This window comes from Polyodon spathula, chromosome 25, assembly GCF_017654505.1.
Source record: "Polyodon spathula isolate WHYD16114869_AA chromosome 25, ASM1765450v1, whole genome shotgun sequence".
Lineage (NCBI taxonomy): Eukaryota > Metazoa > Chordata > Actinopteri > Acipenseriformes > Polyodontidae > Polyodon > Polyodon spathula.
This window is the reverse complement of record NC_054558.1, coordinates 21,922,703-21,940,956: the sequence shown is the minus strand read 5'-3', so window position 1 is coordinate 21,940,956 and position 18,254 is coordinate 21,922,703. Positions and strand designations below refer to the sequence as shown.

Genomic DNA, 18,254 nt, shown 5'->3' with positions numbered 1-18,254 from the left:
GAAAGGAGCTTCTCCCAGCGGCAGCGCGGCGGGGGGGGGGGGTCAGTTGTTCAGTCGCTCTTAAGCAATTCAAATTGGCTTCAGATGAAAGCATCTGACAATCACTACACTTATGTCTCTGCAATATCAATTCCTTTGAAGGAAGTGGAATTGGGAATGGATTTTGAAAAGCAATTGTAACTGGAATTGTCCCTCTCCTTCCTCTCGGGCGGTTTGTTTTTAAAATACTTTTTATGTGAATCTCTGTGTCAAACTCATTGCGTGTGTGTGTGTTTTGTTTTATTTGTTGTTTTTGGTACTTCGACACTACTGTTTTAATAAAACCTTGAACAATAAAAATGTGTGCAAAACAAAAGATAAGGGAGTGAGGTGTTCTTGTATTGAAATATTTCATCTGGAAGCCTGCTCTCCTTTTGTAATGACAGCAAGACCTCTTCAGCCGGTGAACCAACAAAATGTGGCTTTAGTAACAAACTAATAGTTTAAAATAGCTAATAGCGTCAGGTTTCGCTGGTATAAAACGTTTCGCCGTTTTATTTCACAGTTTAACCATTCCAGATGTTATTTAGTTTACTTTTCTGATTGTTCAAGTTTGTGGGATTGCAAGAAGGTGGTTGGTGACAGCATGTTTTGAAGTGAATTCCTTCAGGATGTTGGGGGTTGCAGATGATGCTCTTGGTACTGAATGCAGGGGGAGCCTGACCACTGAAGGGGCTTTACATTGCTGTCAATAGGAGAAAAGCAGGGCTGCAGAAAGAGGCTTTAATTACAAGGTGATGTTAAAGTACTAGAAAGTATTAATGGCTGGTTTTAGTCTTGCTTCTCGAGTCATGTATCGAAGAGCTGTAATGAGATGCAGCATCATGGTTCCGTACTGTGTGGGTGGGCGGGGCTGGGAGCTCTTGGCTCCGCCCCCGGTGCGAATGCCTGCAGCTTCTCTGGCAGGAGGAGAGTCTCCGCTATTGTACTGAATCGGGAATAGATAGAGCGACAGCATTAGCACTATGAGCACGAATATCAGGTACAAGAGCAGGCTGGTTAAATCAGGTAAGCCCGTCCTTATCAACAGACACGCACTCGCCTCATTCTCTCTTCACAAAGAGCTGCATTTTAACGAGATTGTGTGTTTGTGTGTGTTTTCTTGTCCTCCTTGTACCATGCCTGCCTGTGTTGGTGCGGGATGCTGCTTGGGCGTCGTTTTGCATCCTTAACCTGGTTTCATCACCGCCCCACCACTGCAAAATGCGTTTGAAAATGGATCCTCGGTGGTGTAAAATAAATAAAATAATAATACGCCATTCTGCACCCAGCAGTCGATGGAGAGGTATGTACTGTGCTTTATGATTTCGTGCTGAATTCTGACCTGCATCAGATTGTATCTCTGTCTTGCAATTACGTCGTTCACGTTTTTAAAAGGTTACGGGTTACAGAATACTGTACACGCCTCGCCCATTGACTGTAGCTCATTTTAAAATCTATATCAATTTAACGGTCTGCAATAAATATTTCTTATTAGGTTCCTTAATGTTATAATCAATAGTAATTGTCATTTCGGAACAGCAGTTCAAATACTAAGAGATTCGCGACCAGCCCCCGCATCTGCTCGTGTGTGTTCTACACATTTAGACCCGCTTATGAAGCACTGGACTGCTGCGGTTTTGTGTGTGGAGCACGCCGGGCACGGTGTCTGCCTCGACGTGGAAGCGGGTCAGACTCCGAGCATCACCCACGCCGCACAAAACGCTCTGTTCATTTTCAAAGCAGATTCCCGTTTGGAGAGGTGTTCAAAGGGACTTGGTGTCAGCAGCAGGCCGGTAATGTTGGGGTGGTTGTTGTTAACTCCCGATGGCAGTGTGGTGTCTGGGAGAGCGGAGCCAGGTAAACGCTGCTGGGTTGTGTGAGAGTCATGCTGACTGAATAAAGAACAAGGGTGCAGTTCAGTCTGACAGCTGGGTGGATGGAGAGTCACGTGTTCCAGTGTGGACTGTTGATTCAGGGCATCCATTCCCAATGGAGTGATGGAGCATTGCCTTTCTTTACTGTTCCAAATAGACACATGACTAATAATAATAATGCATGTATGTAATGCTTATTTTACTGCATGTACTGCATGGGCCGTAATATTTAGATGCAGACCCTGACGTTGATGACCTGTCCTTGAATCAGATAGCCTGTGTACGATGGAAATGACATCACATAATGTATTCTTCATATTTATCTATCTGGATCTAACCCTTCCATTTCAATTTGAATCAAAGTAGAGATACAAGCTGATCTTCACCCCACTCCAGATGAGAGGCCAGACAAGCCCCCTCACGAGTGCTGGAGTGGTGAATATCAGCTGCTATCGCACAGCACCCTGTATGATACACACATATATATACAGTGCATAGGCTGTGCCCTCCAGCATGCACACACTGTGTCTCTGCCCTGCTTTCATGTTCTAATGCTTTGCTAAGCTTGATCATGCCACTCTCAACACTGCTGTCTGAAGGATTGCAAACCGTTTGCTTGGTAAAGTGCTGCACAGCAATCGACTATGAAAATCTATCCCCAGTGACAGCAGCTACAGGGCAGCACATGGTTAATGCTCCAGAGATGGGCTTTATTTTCATTTTCCATTTTATGGGTAGCTGACATTTACCATGTGTAGCAGGCATTTCAAATGCAATGCTGTCTGAGCAGTTAGGGTTCAGTGGCACAGCAGCAGATGCATTGCTTAAAAACATTAAGAGCAAGGAGAAAACAAGCCTGCTGTGGAAGGAGAATCGCCGAGTCTGAAATGCTTGTGTGAGTTGGAAACTATATACAATAGTTGTTTTTATGTGTGAATACTGCTCTCGACAATTCACAAAAATCCATTCCAGAAAGTGTGATTATACTGCAGCTTTGTATTTTCAGCTTATTAAATTTAAAGTCATGCCTTATCATTACTGCACAGTGGGAAGTGGCGCCCAGCATCTACAGAGCCTCTCCTCAGCATCACAGAAGACGCAGCGTCTGTTTGATCTGGTTTGTTTTGTAAAGCAGTGATGGCACATTGATGAAGAGAAGTGATGCATTGTCCCTTGAGCCTGACAGAAAGGCAGGTCTGCACTGTCCAGTGATTCAGCCCCTCTGCACCCCCTCCACAGTCACCTCTGTCACTCCTACCCCCTCTCGGCTCCTTGTGCCCATGCTGTCCTGCTGGGGTTCCTTCCTCCTCCTGCACATTCCCACTCAGCCCTGAACTCCTTGCTGTGTGTGGGGAATCACAGAGGCGGGGATAACAGCTGTAATTACCAAACAAAACTGAAAACACCCCCATGTTTACTTAATGGATTGGCCCGTTGAGCCTCAGGACGGCACCTGCCATCCTCTCGTGGGTCTGGGCAAAAAGTTGGGGGGGGGGGGGGGGGGGGGGCTAAGCTAAGTGGGTACATTTGTATTATTAAAAAGCAAGAAATGTTTTATAGTTTTCAAAAGTATAACTCTGCTTTCTTTTTTGTATTTCAGCTAAAATTATGATTCTATTTAAGTAGGTTATGTGGCACAACAAATGTGATTTGTAATTTATTGGCAGAACTTAATTAACTGGGTTCAATAGAAGTATTTATGAAATGCATTGTTGAACTTTACCCCAGGCACATATGAATCTATGAAGAAACGTGCTTGTAAACAGGGGCTTTGACAGCATCAGGATTTCAACTCTCTCTCCCCTGCAGGAGTGAGTGCTGCCGAGCTGCTCAGCAAAGTGAAGTGCACACTGACATCCCCCCCCTGCCAGGGGACAGCGTGTGGTGATGTCACCTCTCGCTGTGACCAATCACAGAGCCTGCTGCTGGGCCTGCATTGTGTTCCTCCCCAGTTCAGTGTATAGCGCTTCAGTCACTCTCTTCAGTGTCTGGGGATTCGGAATCACTTTGGTTAGTTCTCGCTTCCATCAGGGTTGTCTAATTTTGTATAATTATTCAAATTGAAAAGCGCTGAAACTTTAATGAAGCAGGAATGTAATAAAACACACTGCTCTGTTTTACGATTCTGCACATCTGGCTAACCGGCTCATTGCAGAGATTTTACTTCAAGGTGAGAGCTTGAATAGATCTAAATCATGCGCATGGTCAGTGTTTACCTGTTGCTCTCAATGCCTCTGCACAGTGCGAGCGTGTTCCTACTCTAATGAAATGCAGACGATGAAATGAAATCCCCTGTTTACTGCTGTAGCTGCTGCAGTGCTCTGTGTCCATCTGTCTCTGCAGAACAGTATCGTCATTGTTTTAGTGCTGGCTGTGAGACCGTGGTGTCAGAAGTGTAAAGAAACAAAACAGCCATGTAGACTTAACTGCTTGTCTCAACTGAAGTGGCCCCCAGCACACTGCTGTGTCTGTGTGTGTGTGTATTATATCCACTCCTCCTCACACAGTAATACAGGGCTATGTTTCCAGTGACCCCCAGCACACTGCCGTGTCTGTGTGTTATATCTTCCACTAATTAATGGATGAGTAGGGTTAGGGGAGCACATTGTGCAGCGTTGATCAGGCAGCATTCGTCTAGCATGCAAGAGAGACAGATCGTGCAAACTGGCGAGCCTTTGAGAGACACTGAGAGAGATTTAGAGCTTTTAACCTCCTCTCATCACACAACGCTGCCCGTCACAGCTGCACTGCGAGCCCTGAGAAGGGGACGGCTCTTTGTCCAGGAATTTCAGCTGCGGAGGGAGTCCTGAGAAAGGGACGGCTCTTTGTCCAGGAATTTCAGCTGCGGAGGGAGTCCTGAGAAAGGGACGGCTCTTTGTCCAGGAATTTCAGCTGCGGAGGGAGTCCTGAGAAAGGGACGGCTCTTTGTCCAGGAATTTCAGCTGCGGAGGGAGTCCTGAGAAAGGGACGGCTCTTTGTCCAGGAATTTCAGCTGCGGAGGGAGTCCTGAGAAAGGGACGGCTCTTTGTCCAGGAATTTCAGCTGCGGAGGGAGTCTGAGAAGGGGACTGAGAAGGGGACGGCTCTTTGTCCAGGAATTTCAGCTGCGGAGGGAGTCCTGAGAAGGGGACGGCTCTTTGTCCAGGAATTTCAGCTGCGGAGGGAGTTCTGAGAAGGGGACGGCTCTTTGTCCAGGAATTTCAGCTGCGGAGGGAGTCCTGAGAAGGGGACGGCTCTTTGTCCAGGAATTTCAGCTGCGGAGGGAGTCCTGAGAAGGGGACGGCTCTTTGTCCAGGAATTTCAGCTGCGGAGGGAGTCCTGAGAAGGGGACGGCTCTTTGTCCAGGAATTTCAGCTGCGGAGGGCTGAGAAGGGGACGGCTCTTTGTCCAGGAATTTCAGCTGCGGAGGGAGTCCTGAGAAGGGGACGGCTCTTTGTCCAGGAATTTCAGCTGCGGAGGGAGTCCTGAGAAGGGGACGGCTCTTTGTCCAGGAATTTCAGCTGCGGAGGGAGTCCTGAGAAGGGGACGGTTCTTTGTCCAGGAATTTCAGCTGCGGAGGGAGTTCTGAGAAGGGGACGGCTCTTTGTCCAGGAATTTCAGCTGCGGAGGGAGTCCTGAGAAGGGGACGGTTCTTTGTCCAGGAATTTCAGCTGCGGAGGGAGTTCTGAGAAGGGGACGGCTCTTTGTCCAGGAATTTCAGCTGCGGAGGGAGTCCTGTGGTCAGCAGCCTCGTTTCACTGCGGCTCTTTCAGACATTCCTCGGACAGTGCTAGTGCTGTTTACAGGGCAGACAAATATTAACAGTGTTTACAACAAGTTTTCCTTTTCACTACCACACATAGTCATGGTTTTTTCATACTTAGGCTTCTAGACAGTGGGATTAAGTTCACTTCCGGTCTCCCTGGCAACAAGAAACCCATGGCACCAAAATAATCTTTTAAAACAAATGGCATTGCATGCTTTTAATGTAGGTAACTAAACAAAACTATATATGTATTTATTAATTAAACCCTGCAAATATACAACCCACATTCCAAACGAAAACTATCAGCATGACGTTGGTGTGTTAAAAATCCTAAACTAGTCGTTAACAAGAAACTAAGAAACGAGAACTGGAAAGAGGTCCTGCCTGTGATTCTCGATGCTGCCAAAAGCATTTTCTGGAGTGGGAGTGCGTGTTGCACTGTGTGTGTGTGGGGGGGGCAGCACTGCAAGAGTGTCTCAGTGTCTCAGTGCAGCTGCAGTCTACTTCAGAACTCAATGACTCGATTCTGCTGGTCTAGGGCAAGAGCTAAGACTCCAAACTGCACCTTCATTTCTGTCCTAGCAGGGTATTTTTTTACAGTGTTTAATTAGCCTCTTCTGTAGCATTTCAGTGAGGAACAAACTGTGTGGCTTGTTTTGCGAAACTAAAACTTGAGAGGGTACAGTAGAGAAAAGGGAACAGAATAGAAATCTTCAACCAAAGTGTCTTCCCAGGTAATGTAAAACTCAGCCAGTGCATTCTGTTGAAAAGAAGACAGGCTGCATTTGTACTGCAGATTTCAATAGAGTGTACCGAATACAGTATATCTACTGAAGAAGAAAAGTCATTGATAAGCTGGAAACTCGCTGTTTTAATAATTAGCTACACCATTGTGGATTTTGTCTTCTTCAGAAAGCATAGTAGAAACAGCCAGGTCGACTGATGCTGTTGTTATAAAAATGTACCTAGCTATTTCTACCATGCTAGCTGAAGAAGACGTGGATTCTACTTTAGATTTCTGTGGTAAGATGTGAGATCACATTCCAGAGACTCGTTTTAACGAGTAATTAATTAGTCATTCTTTGATTTGCTGTCCCAGTGGCTTGCACAGCAATGCCATGCATCTTGTGGCTGTGTTGTTGACTCGTGCCCTTGGCACAAACGCAGCTGCAGAACCATGTGCTGCTGCAGGATAATTCCACTGCTCTGCAAAATGGAAACTGACCTTATTCTCAGTATCGCCCTGAACACAGAGACACTGACAACAGCGCTGCATTAAGGGCACTGAGGTGCAGCTAAGTGAATGAACCATGCTGCCCTGCAGCCAGCTCGTCGGTGTTCTTGTCTCTATGTTGGGTAGCATTATGGAGCCATGGCACTAGACGTGGGGTTTGAAATTGGCATGAATCCCTCAAACAGGAAAGTGACCACGTTTGGAAATGTAAAAGCCTTCTGTCTCTGCCAAAAAAAAAGGCATTAAGGTCACAAAAAGAAGCACGTGAAGTAAACAAAGAGGTCTTGTTTCGCTAAGTGGATTTCATATTGAGAACACTGTAGTAGCTTTGAGTGAGCGCTCTGCAGAGATCAAATCAGAACAATCAAAACGCATCTGTGAAAATGATTATGGAGGCTCTGTGTGTAAGAAACAGGGTAGCTGTTCTTGCCGTTCAGCTGGAGAGACGTTTTGACCTTTCCAGAGAGGGGTGAGGTTTGCAGTCTGTGCAGGGCAGCTGCAGAGGTTTCTCCTTTGTGTGGTTGCAGATTGGATCGCACTGCATACAGATCAGGCAGTAGGCAGGCAGGCTGGCCAAGTTTGTTTATGGAATGGGATGTGATGGAGTTTTCCAGCCAAATGAAAAAATGCATTAGTCAGCCCTTGACTGGAAGAATGTCCTTGATACAGGGTGAGGAATCGGCGCCATAGACTGCAGTCAAATAGAGGCTCAGCTGAGATCACCAAGCTGTTTCACTAGCGAACCAAACTGGATCGAAACCGGGCTTCTAGAGGAGGGTATGCAGTGTGTGTGTGTACTGTATGCAAGACTGCCAGCAGTACCCACGGGCGCTGTGCTTACTGTGCTACTTGTTAATGCCATTTGACCTACTTGCATCATCCCTGAGCTTTGCAACAAGCTGGGAAGACATCAAGTTATTTATATGTGTGGGTTGAACTGGCATTCCAGTGTTCCACTTCCTATTGCCAGCTCTGAGTGCTTGTGTGCCAGGCTTCGCCACAGTGCCAGCAGTACAGACTGGGTCTCTGCTCAGGGTTTGAATTCCCTGAGCCACAGTGCCAGCAGTACAGGCTGGGTCTCTGCTCAGGGTTTGAATTCCCTGAGCCACAGTGCCAGCAGTACAGGCTGGGTCTCTGCGTTCCCACTCCAGCTAACTTGACAGACGATTACTGATGCATCTCAGTTTCCAGTGCCGGGGGGGACCAGTTGCCAAAGGAACAGAATCCTGTCTGCATCCTTTTGTGTTTCCCAGTGTGCCATCTGCTCCATTCATTGGCTGTTCCAGCAGCCCAGCTGAATGGATGGAGCTCAGACTGAGTCTTTAATACAAGGTCCCAGGGAGGAGGAGAGGGGATGAAGAATCACACTCGAGCGAACAGCAGAGAAAAGACAAGCCTCTCTACTGCTTTGTAGAGAAGGGATGGCTGGGGGGGGTCCATTCTGGAACTAATCGGGTTCCCCTCTTGTGTGGCACAGGCCCGTTCTGTGGTGTGGGCTGTTTAGAGACCTGGTACAAGACCCGTCCACAGCTGCAAGATGGTCCAGCGTCGAACAGAAGAGGGTTTCTGAAGGAGAGGAGGCATTCAGCCCATCACAGCTCATCTGGTTCCGAGCACCGGATTGATCTCAGAACTTTGTCAAGTTGGGTCTTAAAGCTTCCAAGTGGTTCTGTCTCAGCAACATGACCGGACAGCCCATTCTATCCCCTTACCTATCTGTCCTCTTCCTATCTTAAAGCATATTCAATACAGCTCTCTATCCACTGCACTGTACATGCAATACCCTTAGCTGATTAGATTTGGGACATTTTGAAGGATCCCAAATAAACAGGGGTTCTGATTTTTTTTTTTTTTCACTATTTAATAAAAAAAAATTGGGTTACATTTATTAATTTAAAAAAAAAGAAATGTGTTTAAGTTGATGAGATCACCTCCCCTAAGTTAGATGCAGTGTGTTGCTGTGAAGCTGAACTCTGAGCTCCATGAGTAAGCCTGCTCACTGTCCCCTGTTCTATGTATGACAGTGACAGTATCACACAGGAAACCCAAGAATCTGCTGAAAATATATTCTGGTGCTAACATTGTTTTTGAAGCGGCATTAATAGCATTGCATTTATAGACTGCCATGTGATTTTCTACTCCAGTTTGAAACTCACAGTTCACTTGTATGATTATAGTTGCCTTAACCTCTGCTATGTGTGCTGTTTTTAAAACCTGCCCCATCTGAAGGAGTTATTCCAAAACCACAGACTGCTGGATTGCCAGTGATGTGTTTCAGCAGGGCTGTTGTTTTGCAATTTGTCACCCCCTGGTGGACTGAAACAGTATTGCCATGCAGAGACCCAGCAGGGTTGTTCTAAAGGTCCTATAACCCTAGTACAGTCCCGGTGTTCAGGCCTTCCAAATGTTATTTAAAAGACTCTCACTTATTAGATGGATTTTCAGGGGCTGTTCTCATATACAGTTGATAATATTCACCAAATAATCAAGTTAAGTGGAGAATATGTATGAAATGTAAGTGGATTTATTGTATGTATTGTTATTTTGGCATTGCTTGGGCCCATCACTGCTTCTGAGTTCTTCCTTGTTTATCTGTATATTCTGCATTCTGAATAGAAAACAGTTTGCTGGTCTTATAAAGTGTTTTAAATAACCCCCCTTTGACACAGACTCGTCTTTCCCGCTGGCTTTCGGATCTAAAAAGCCAGTGTATTGCCCTGCTGCGTCAGCTACTCACAGTTCGTTACTTATCTCTCTAAACAGTGGAACTAGCGTTCTGCTAAATAAATGACAGCAACGGCTTGCTGCCAGACAGCTGCTCAGTAGACTGGCATCGGGAAGGGCGTCATTCTTGTGTCCGCGGCCATTGATTATTGAACAAAGACTGTGTCCAAAAGCACAGTCACACTGAGCAGTGGCTGAATCTGAACACAAGAGCGTTTCTGAACCAGAGGAGGCCATTCAGCCCCTCACAGCTCATCCAGTTCCGAGCACCTGATTGATCTCAGAACTTTGTCAAGTTGGGTCTTAAAGCAATCCAAGTGGTTCTGTCCCCTTACCTATCTGTCCTCTTCCTATCTTAAAGCATATTCAATACAGCTCTCTATCCACTGCACTGTACATGCAATACCCTTAGCTGATTAGATCTGAGGAAGGCAGCAGCGCTTCCATTTCTCTTTCACCTTTTCATTGGCAGATCTTTCAAGAGCACATCCAGTAGACTTGTGTCTCAAACCACTTTTCTTTCAGCTGTTTGCAATGTTTCGTGCATTTAAAGGGTTAAGCGGCTCCGGCTCGATCCTCCAGTCGATTCACAGAGTTTCCTGTAACAGTCCTCTACTTAGAAAAGCTGTTACTGTCCGCCTTTCCATTAAACCCATTAGCTCACCCCTTCATCCCCTACTGTGTGGGACAGCTGGGGGGGGGGGCAGGATTACACATTTCCCTTCTCTGTTGAAAACAGCCAAATCCACTTCTAGCCGTCACAGGCAGATAAACAGAACTGAGTCCCGCCAGTGCTGGTCTGAGGAGATGTGCTCTATCTGATTTTAATGTTCCACTAGTGATCACAGCCTGATCTCAGTACATTGTAATCTACTGCATTCTTACTGCACACTTTAAAACACTACATCGTGCAGAGCTGTTAACCCTGAGAGCCTCTCTCCCCTGGAGTGTTACTCAGTGCATTCCACACATCTGCTGTAATATTTACTAAACTCAGTGCTGTTCCACCAGAGTCCAAAGACCTCATTTTTCATGTTAGATAACAATGAGGGCCCCTTAATAAAAATAAAACTTTACCCTGGAACTGAGTAAATACAGCCGGCATGTGTAACGAGAAACTGAACTAGTGTGTAAAGCAGCACTCGCAATCTCATGACAGACTGGGCTGTGCCCTGACTCCTCCCACGCCTGCTAGAGGAAATTCCAAGTCATTTCACAGGGTTCCTGCTCCAGCTTCCCTGGGAGGGAGGGAGGGAGAGAGAGAGAGAGAGAGAGAGAGAGAAAATCCTGCAGGGGGGGATTATTTCCGTCTCCCTTTCCTTGCTCTCTCAAACCCCGGCTCTCATCGGCGATGGATGCAGTTATTCTCCAGGAAAGGCTGGCAGAGCGACTGGTGTCACCCAGGACTCGCAGTGCCAAGCTGAAGGTACAGCCCGGGGGCATTACTGGGGGGTGGTGGGGTAACAGGCGAGTTCCATTAGACTCTCTTTTGAATGAAAGCTGGTTAATGTGGTTTGTTTTGAAGTCAGGGATAATGGCTTTGGTGCTGTGAGAGAACTCCGTCTTTCCCAGGAAGTTTCATTGTGTTGGTTTGTGGGCAGATTCAGAGTTTCAAATCTATCTTTTATTTATTTATTTGTTTTGTTTGTATAGAATGTGTTCAGAAATAGTATTTGGCATTTGCCAATGTGTGTCCTGGATGGAAATTGCATGTCATTTTCCCATTGCCACAAGTCTACCGCTTGGATGTGCAATTAAAGCTGAAGGAAATACAGTAGCATCAGTTCTGTGTGCTGTGTTCTAGATATTAAATATAGAACCGCTCGGAGAGTCTTCTGACAGTCACTCTGGGATCTGATCAGGGCGCTCTCTTTGATAAATAGCCTGCCTGCTGTCATCTAAATGAGCTGGATTACCTCATCCTCAATGACATCATCGCTACAGAGGTGAAGGCAAACCAGCGCAGAGTGGGTGGGAGGTGTTGGGATTATTTAGCTGCAAACCTGAGGCTCAGTAAAGTGGAGCTTCATTGCTGGAACAGTGTATTTCGCTGGACTTAAACTCTGCAACCAGCCCCTTGTCTTTATTGGAATGCAGTGTAGATACCGCAAAAGAGGAAGCTCACAGTATCGTACATTGCAGGATTGCTTCCTCAGTAATAATGTTCAATTGTGGGATTGCTACCACAGCAGAGTCACCGGTCAGCAGTGAACGGCAGACGGGGTGCTCAGGCAGGATTGAGCTTTGTGTGGGGCCTGCCTGTAATTCACAATCAAGCAGCTGGCATTATTTAAGTGGGGGTTTGAAGCTCTTTGAATTGATCTCTGGTTCTCAGTATAAACACGTATTGACTCAGCCACTGTGACTGAAGCCTGAGGGTCGGGGGGTGAGGTCAGGATCCCTCGGGTGAAGAGGAAGCCCCGCCCCCTTCGATCCGAGGTCACGCTTCCCCTTCCTGCCCTGTGTTTATCCAGACCTCCAGTGTGGAGTCCTCGAGGTTTCTTTCTGTTGAGTCTTAGCAATGAACACAAATGCAGTTGCTGTATCGAAACTCTGTGAATTAGCTTTGACTCGAGCGGCTCATTCCAGGGCTGGAGTCCAGCGAGTTTTCAGTTCCTGTATCCGTCCAGCTGCACGCTGTTAATAAGACTTACATGCCAGTAGCACGGACTCTTGTGAATTGATTCCCTTTTCTCCTGGAGCACGGTGCAGGGGATTGTGCCGGTAATAGGAGGGGGGTTCCTGGGATTGAGAGCCATCGGAAACACAGCTAATGAATTGCTGTTAGCATGGCAGCTCCCTGGCACAGTCTGACAAGCAGTGAGACAGCAATGTTACAGGGCTATTCAGCAGAGCTCCCTGTACACACTGGCAGCTGTGTTCAGCACTATTCACTCGCTCCCCACCCCACCTCTACTTCCGATATGAGGCTGCTATACAAAGATTAAATATTTGCATATTCTTTTGATAGCGCGAAACAGGTTGCCTTGACAGTGGATTTAAGTTACTGTACACATATCTCTATGTATTTATATGTGTATATACACACACACACATTGAGCCAGTGTCCTCAGTTTAATGTGATTCTCTTTTCCTCTCTGGAGCAGGAGAAGCAGTATGTGGGGTTCGCCACCCTTCCCAATCAGGTCCACCGGAAATCCGTCAAGAAAGGCTTCGACTTCACCCTCATGGTGGCAGGTACTGAGGGAGTCTCCCTGCTTTCTGTTTCTCCAGGCTATGCTCCACACAAGCACAGGCAGCACAAGCAAAACCTCCATAGTGTTCGCATTAACCAGCGAAGCACCAGATTCATTTTTCCAGGCAAAAATCAGAAGATTAAGTTAGACTTCCCTTTTGCCCTTGACAAACTCTTGAGTGAGTTATCACTGAGAATGAGCCCTGCCTCTCCTTTCACCTGCAGGAGAGTCCGGCCTGGGCAAGTCGACGCTGGTGAACAGCCTGTTCCTGACAGACCTCTACAAGGAAAGGAAGATGCTGAATGCAGAGGGTAGGGAGCGCAGCACACTCACACCGAGCGTGTCGTAAAAAGTCATCTAATACGAGGTTGATAATCATTGCAATAAGAGACACACGCGTGTGTCAGTCACATATCATGCATGACCGTGCAACCTGTTAGGGCTGCTTAACCTGATGCCTGTCTAGATGAACTCTTAGTCAGCCCAGTTGAGGGGCTCTGTTTGAGTTTTATGAAGTTTATTCCATTAGAAAGGGAAAATGGATATGCAGATAGATGTTTTGAAAATGTTTCCACTCTTTCAGCATTTTGCAAATGCTCAGCCCCACTCCAAGCACTGAACCTGATTCAGTGTCTTCCACGAAGTAGAGACTATACAGCGGCACAGCCAGACGCGAGACCGGTTCCCTCCTCGGCTGTGCTGAGCGGAGGCCTTTTTCCTTTCTTCCTGCTCTTTTGAGTTCTATTCTCTGGACCTCTCTATTGTTTCGCGTCTGCACTGTAATGCCAGCGGATCTGCTGCTTTGACCGCCTGTCTCTCCTCCACAGAGAGAATCAACCAGACTGTGGAGATCATCAAGCACACGGTGGACATCGAGGAGAAGGGGGTGAAGCTGAAGTTGACCATCGTGGACACACCGGGGTTCGGAGACGCCGTCACCAACACGGAATGGTGAGGAGAGGGCACCCCCCTGAGACGGCACGGCCGTGTGGGGTGTAGGGAGAGCCGTGCCAGTCTGATTCCAATCCCAGCGGTGTGGAGAGGGAACCCCCCTGAGACGGCATGGCTGTGTGGGGTGTAGGGAGAGCCGTGCCAGTCTGATTCCAATCCCAGCGGTGTGGAGAGGGAACCCCCCTGAGACAGCACGGCTGTGTGGGGTGTAGGGAGAGCCGTGCCACTCTGGTTCCAATCCCAGCTTGGGGGTCCACAGGGGGAGCTGCACTGGCCTGGTGTTAAAACAGCTGCAGTTTGCTTCAGTGATCCCTATTGGTTAGGCTCTCGACCACTGCAGGCTGGGTTTGCTAGCTTGGTAACAAGCATTGTGATAGAAATTATCCAGATTACAAGACAGTATAGCCAAGCTGTATACTCCCCGGGAGTTAGTGCTGTTTGAGGTTATGCTGCTTAAAGAACCACCTGAAAGAAGCATTCTAGGAGCACCTACTTTGACTCCAGCTGTGTTCAGGTGCAGAGCGTTCATGCTTTATTGGAGCTCTCGTCTAGTTTATTACCTGTTTAATAACAGCTAGCTAACTAACAAGGTGACGGCTGCGTGATGTTGTTTCTGCCGTTGTGACTGGTTCCTCGGTTCTCATGTGTTCTGTACCAATGCCCTGTGAGCCCTATGTGTGTGTGTGTGTTTTTGGCAGCTGGAAACCCATCACAGATTACATTGACCAGCAGTTTGAGCAGTACTTCCGGGACGAGAGCGGGCTGAACCGCAAGAACATCCAGGACAACCGTGTGCACTGCTGCCTGTACTTCATCCCTCCCTTCGGACACGGGTGAGCAGCCCTGCCCCTCCTGCACCCCTGAGACATGGTTACTGCAGTGTAACCCTAACCCTAACCCAGAACACTGCAAAGCGGAGCAGAGCATGCTACAGCACAGATGATACGACAAAAATCCCATCCCTAAGAAACGATCATGGGATGTTTTATAAGGGGAATCTTGATGTGTCGCAAAACTGTATTGTATGTGTGATACTAGTGGTTTGCCTTCAGCAGGAGTGGCAATCAGACATTGCATTGCAGTGCCTTTTTTACATTCAACTAGAAGCCTGTCACAGAAGCTAACACAGCCCTGTCACAAGCCTGGGGGGAAAGTGCAAAGATACCGTGTGAATTGTTTAAGAGCCGCTCTCTCGGGTGCAGGTTGCGGCCGGTGGACGTGGAGTTCATGAAGGCTCTTCATGAGAAGGTGAATGTGGTGCCACTCATCTCCAAGGCAGACTGCCTCACTCCCGGAGAGATGAAGAAACTCAAAGACAGGGTGAGGAAACACGACAGGCTTGGGACAGGCCTTGCATGTCAAACCTGATCTCGGTCTACCTCTCACAATGAACATTTCATAGGCTCCTGGGAGAAGCTCGTAGCAGCATGCGGTCTCCTGTCTCTGAGTCTGGGCTGTGATTGTTATACTATGTGACTGTATCTCCTGTCTCTTGAGTCTGGGCTGTGATTTTTAGTCTGTGTGACTGTATCTCCTGTCTCTTGAGTCTGGGCTGTGATTTTTAGTCTGTGTGACTGTATCTCCTGTCTCTGAGTCTGGGCTGTGATTTTTAGTCTGTGTGACTGTATCTCCTGTCTCTGAGTCTGGGCTGTGATTTTTAGTCTGTGTGACTGTATCTCCTGTCTCTGAGTCTGGGCTGTGATTTTTAGTCTGTGTGACTGTATCTCCTGTCTCTGAGTCTTAGCTTGTTTCCGGTTGGCGTAGGTAAAGGAGGAGATTGAAAAATTGGGAATTAAAGTCTATCAGTTTCCAGACTGCGACTCGGATGAAGACGAGGAATTCAAACAGCAGGACAAAGAACTGAAGGTGAGAGAGGAGTGGGAGGGATGTTGATGGCATCATTACCCTGTGCTATACAGTATTTTATGATTGCGAGAATGTAGTTTTTCAATGTGAGGGGCTCCCTTGTGTTTTGTGTGCCTGTCAGGAAAGCACTCCGTTCGCAGTGATCGGGAGCAACACGGTGGTGGATGTGAAAGGTCAAAGGGTACGCGGTCGGCTGTACCCCTGGGGTATCGTAGAAGGTAGGAGCCCCTCAAGTCTTTGCTGTGAGGTGGAAGTAAGAGGCTGGTTTCACAAAGCTGACAGGGCAGATCGAGATTCTGAATGCCCTGCAGCTAAGCCCATGCCATTTGAATGTGTAATGTGTGCTCAGGAAGATAAAACCAAGCCTGTTACCTGCAGACTTGGGATAATTAACATAAGGCAAGTGGAGACTGATTTCAATTCATGTGTTTAACCTGATGGTCCTTTTCAAACCAGGAGAGGGCGCCATTGCAGTGGGAAAGGTTGAACTGTTCTTTTCTTTTCTCAGAAATGTATACACTAAGAAACGGCAGGGAGGTGTTAGTTATCATGAAGTCCTTTTTGAATGACTCCAGCGCTGGCGGTATTAATATTCCACGCTGTTTAGATCACTTTCATGCAGCCGGACAAGCATGTCTTTATTGTACATGTGCAGTTTGTGTTTGTGAGCCCTATAATCATTGCTCGTCTGCCCTCAGTTGAGAACCAGTCGCACTGTGACTTCGTGAAGCTGAGGAACATGCTGATCCAGACACACATGCACGACCTGAAGGATGTGACCTGCGATGTGCACTATGAGAACTACAGAGCGCAGTGCATCCAGCACATGACCAGGTATGGGGGGGGGGTGGCTGTAGTATTCTGCAGTTGACATGCGAGAAGACTTGCGAGCGCACTTGATGTTGTATCGTAGGGACAGTGGAAGTTATGCAGTGTACATGGAAGCTCATGTTCACCCTTACACTCTAGACAGTTTAAAAGGGCGTTAGTCCAGTATTTTGCAACTGTTTTCTATGTCATTTAACACAATTGGAAATCCTGTTTCAGGTTCACAGTAAAACAGCTACCGGATCAACGAAAACCGAAGAAAACGAGGCTTTGTGGTCGTCTTCAGACAGGTTAAGGACTGCGCTCTCAGACGGGCTCGTTTAAACCTTTAATGCTTTTTTCTGTTCCCAGTAAACTGACTCAGGACAACAGGATAGAAAGCCCGCTCCCGATCCTCCCGCTGGCCACCCCCGACGTGGAGACAGAGAAGCTGATCAAGATGAAGGACGAGGAGGTGAGGCGCAGCTGTGCCTGGGTGTAATAATGCATCGCTGTGAATGAGTGTGGGTGTGGCAGGGGCTGTGCACCCGACCAGGAGTTACAGGGATACTGAATAGCATCTGCTTTGTCCTAATGGTTCATGCCTTACCTGTTAAACATCCTAACAGGTGTGCTCTGTGTCCCGCGTTGCATGCAGCTCAGCCTCTGTCACTTGCTGCTGGTAAAGATGCTTTGATGTGTATTGCACAATGTAAAGGCAAGTCGTGGCTTTGGAAAGCTGTCCCTTCGTAACGGTCACAGACTCCTGTGTTCGTAATAATGCAGAAGGCTGCGTATTGACGTCTTGCCATCTCTTTTCAGCTGAAACGGATGCAGGAGATGCTGCAGAAAATGCAACAACAGATTCACGACCAGGAGCAGTGAGCTAGCATGCGCTGGAACCCAGCGACGGGAACGAAGACGCATTTCCATCTGCAGAATCTGGAAATTAAAAATAAATAAATAAATAAATGAAGAAACACTGACTTTTTAAAACCCTAGAATTCTAAACGGTGCTGTACGAGACCTCATGCGTAGGATCATAATTTATTGTAAAAAAATATATATATAAGGTTGTAATTCCTGGCATTCAGTACCTAGGAGCATGTTACATGTGTGGTGTTTTTATTCCTTCACTGCACAGAAAGTGAAGCACACACCCACCTGCTTTTAAACTGTACTTGGTGTTTGTTCACACGTATGGTATAATAATATTAATAATGCTATTTCATCTGTTTATGCTTGTATGTTTTCTTAGCGCACAGTCAGGGCCTGGGGTCTGTTGAAGTCTTTGTGTTTTTCTCCTCTCCAGGGTGATGCTGGTATGAATGACAGCAGTGAGACTGTGTCTGTAGATAACAGCGCTCCTGCTCAGCTCAGACCACAGAGAACCCGCCCCGCTCTGCATTGAGAGTGGGCTTTTACCCTGGGGCTTGGTTAGCTGGGAAGGGAAGGGGAACAGCGTAGTCCGGTCCCAGCACTCATCTGGGAGAAAGCCATTCAGAGCCTTTACAATCCCCACAAGGTGGCGTTCTGTTCCAGTGATCTTTAATGGCAGCTTGAGGGCTGGAAATAAGACTCCCATTGCATAGCACTTTGATCCATTCCTGTTTTTACTGTGCGTTTAGTAAGACACACCTGAGCTTGTTATCTATACACTGGGGCTAATCAAGCTCATAGTAAAACCTGGAATGGGTGAAACTGCTATGCAATAGGAGTCCTGCTGTATTTCCATCCCTGAGCTTTAAAACTCAGAAATCTTTAAAGAGCTCCTTTGACTGTGTTGTTAAGAAATCAGTCAATGGAGCACCTCCTAGTGGTAGAGATTAGCAGGTT

The 18,254-nt window shown here is 47.2% G+C and overlaps 1 protein-coding gene across 6 annotated transcripts; it reads left to right on the top strand.

The window, feature by feature from the left end:
- Positions 1–935: 935 nt before the first annotated feature.
- On the top strand, positions 936–18,057 carry LOC121300061 (septin-5-like). 6 transcript variants are annotated; one of them, XM_041228433.1, is made up of 12 exons: positions 936–1,047; positions 1,314–1,324; positions 12,705–12,795; positions 13,019–13,105; positions 13,622–13,745; positions 14,444–14,578; positions 14,948–15,065; positions 15,510–15,611; positions 15,733–15,829; positions 16,310–16,445; positions 16,791–16,893; positions 17,241–18,057. In XM_041228433.1, exons 1-12 carry the CDS (start codon positions 1,005–1,007, stop codon positions 17,301–17,303), a joined length of 1,110 nt encoding a protein of 369 aa, XP_041084367.1. In that variant the 5' UTR covers positions 936–1,004; the 3' UTR covers positions 17,304–18,057. The 6 variants fall into 6 exon arrangements, with proteins under 6 accessions (XP_041084367.1, XP_041084366.1, XP_041084365.1 ...); XM_041228432.1 differs by having other exon boundaries at positions 12,702–12,795; XM_041228431.1 differs by having other exon boundaries at positions 1,311–1,324.
- Positions 18,058–18,254: the final 197 nt, after the last annotated feature.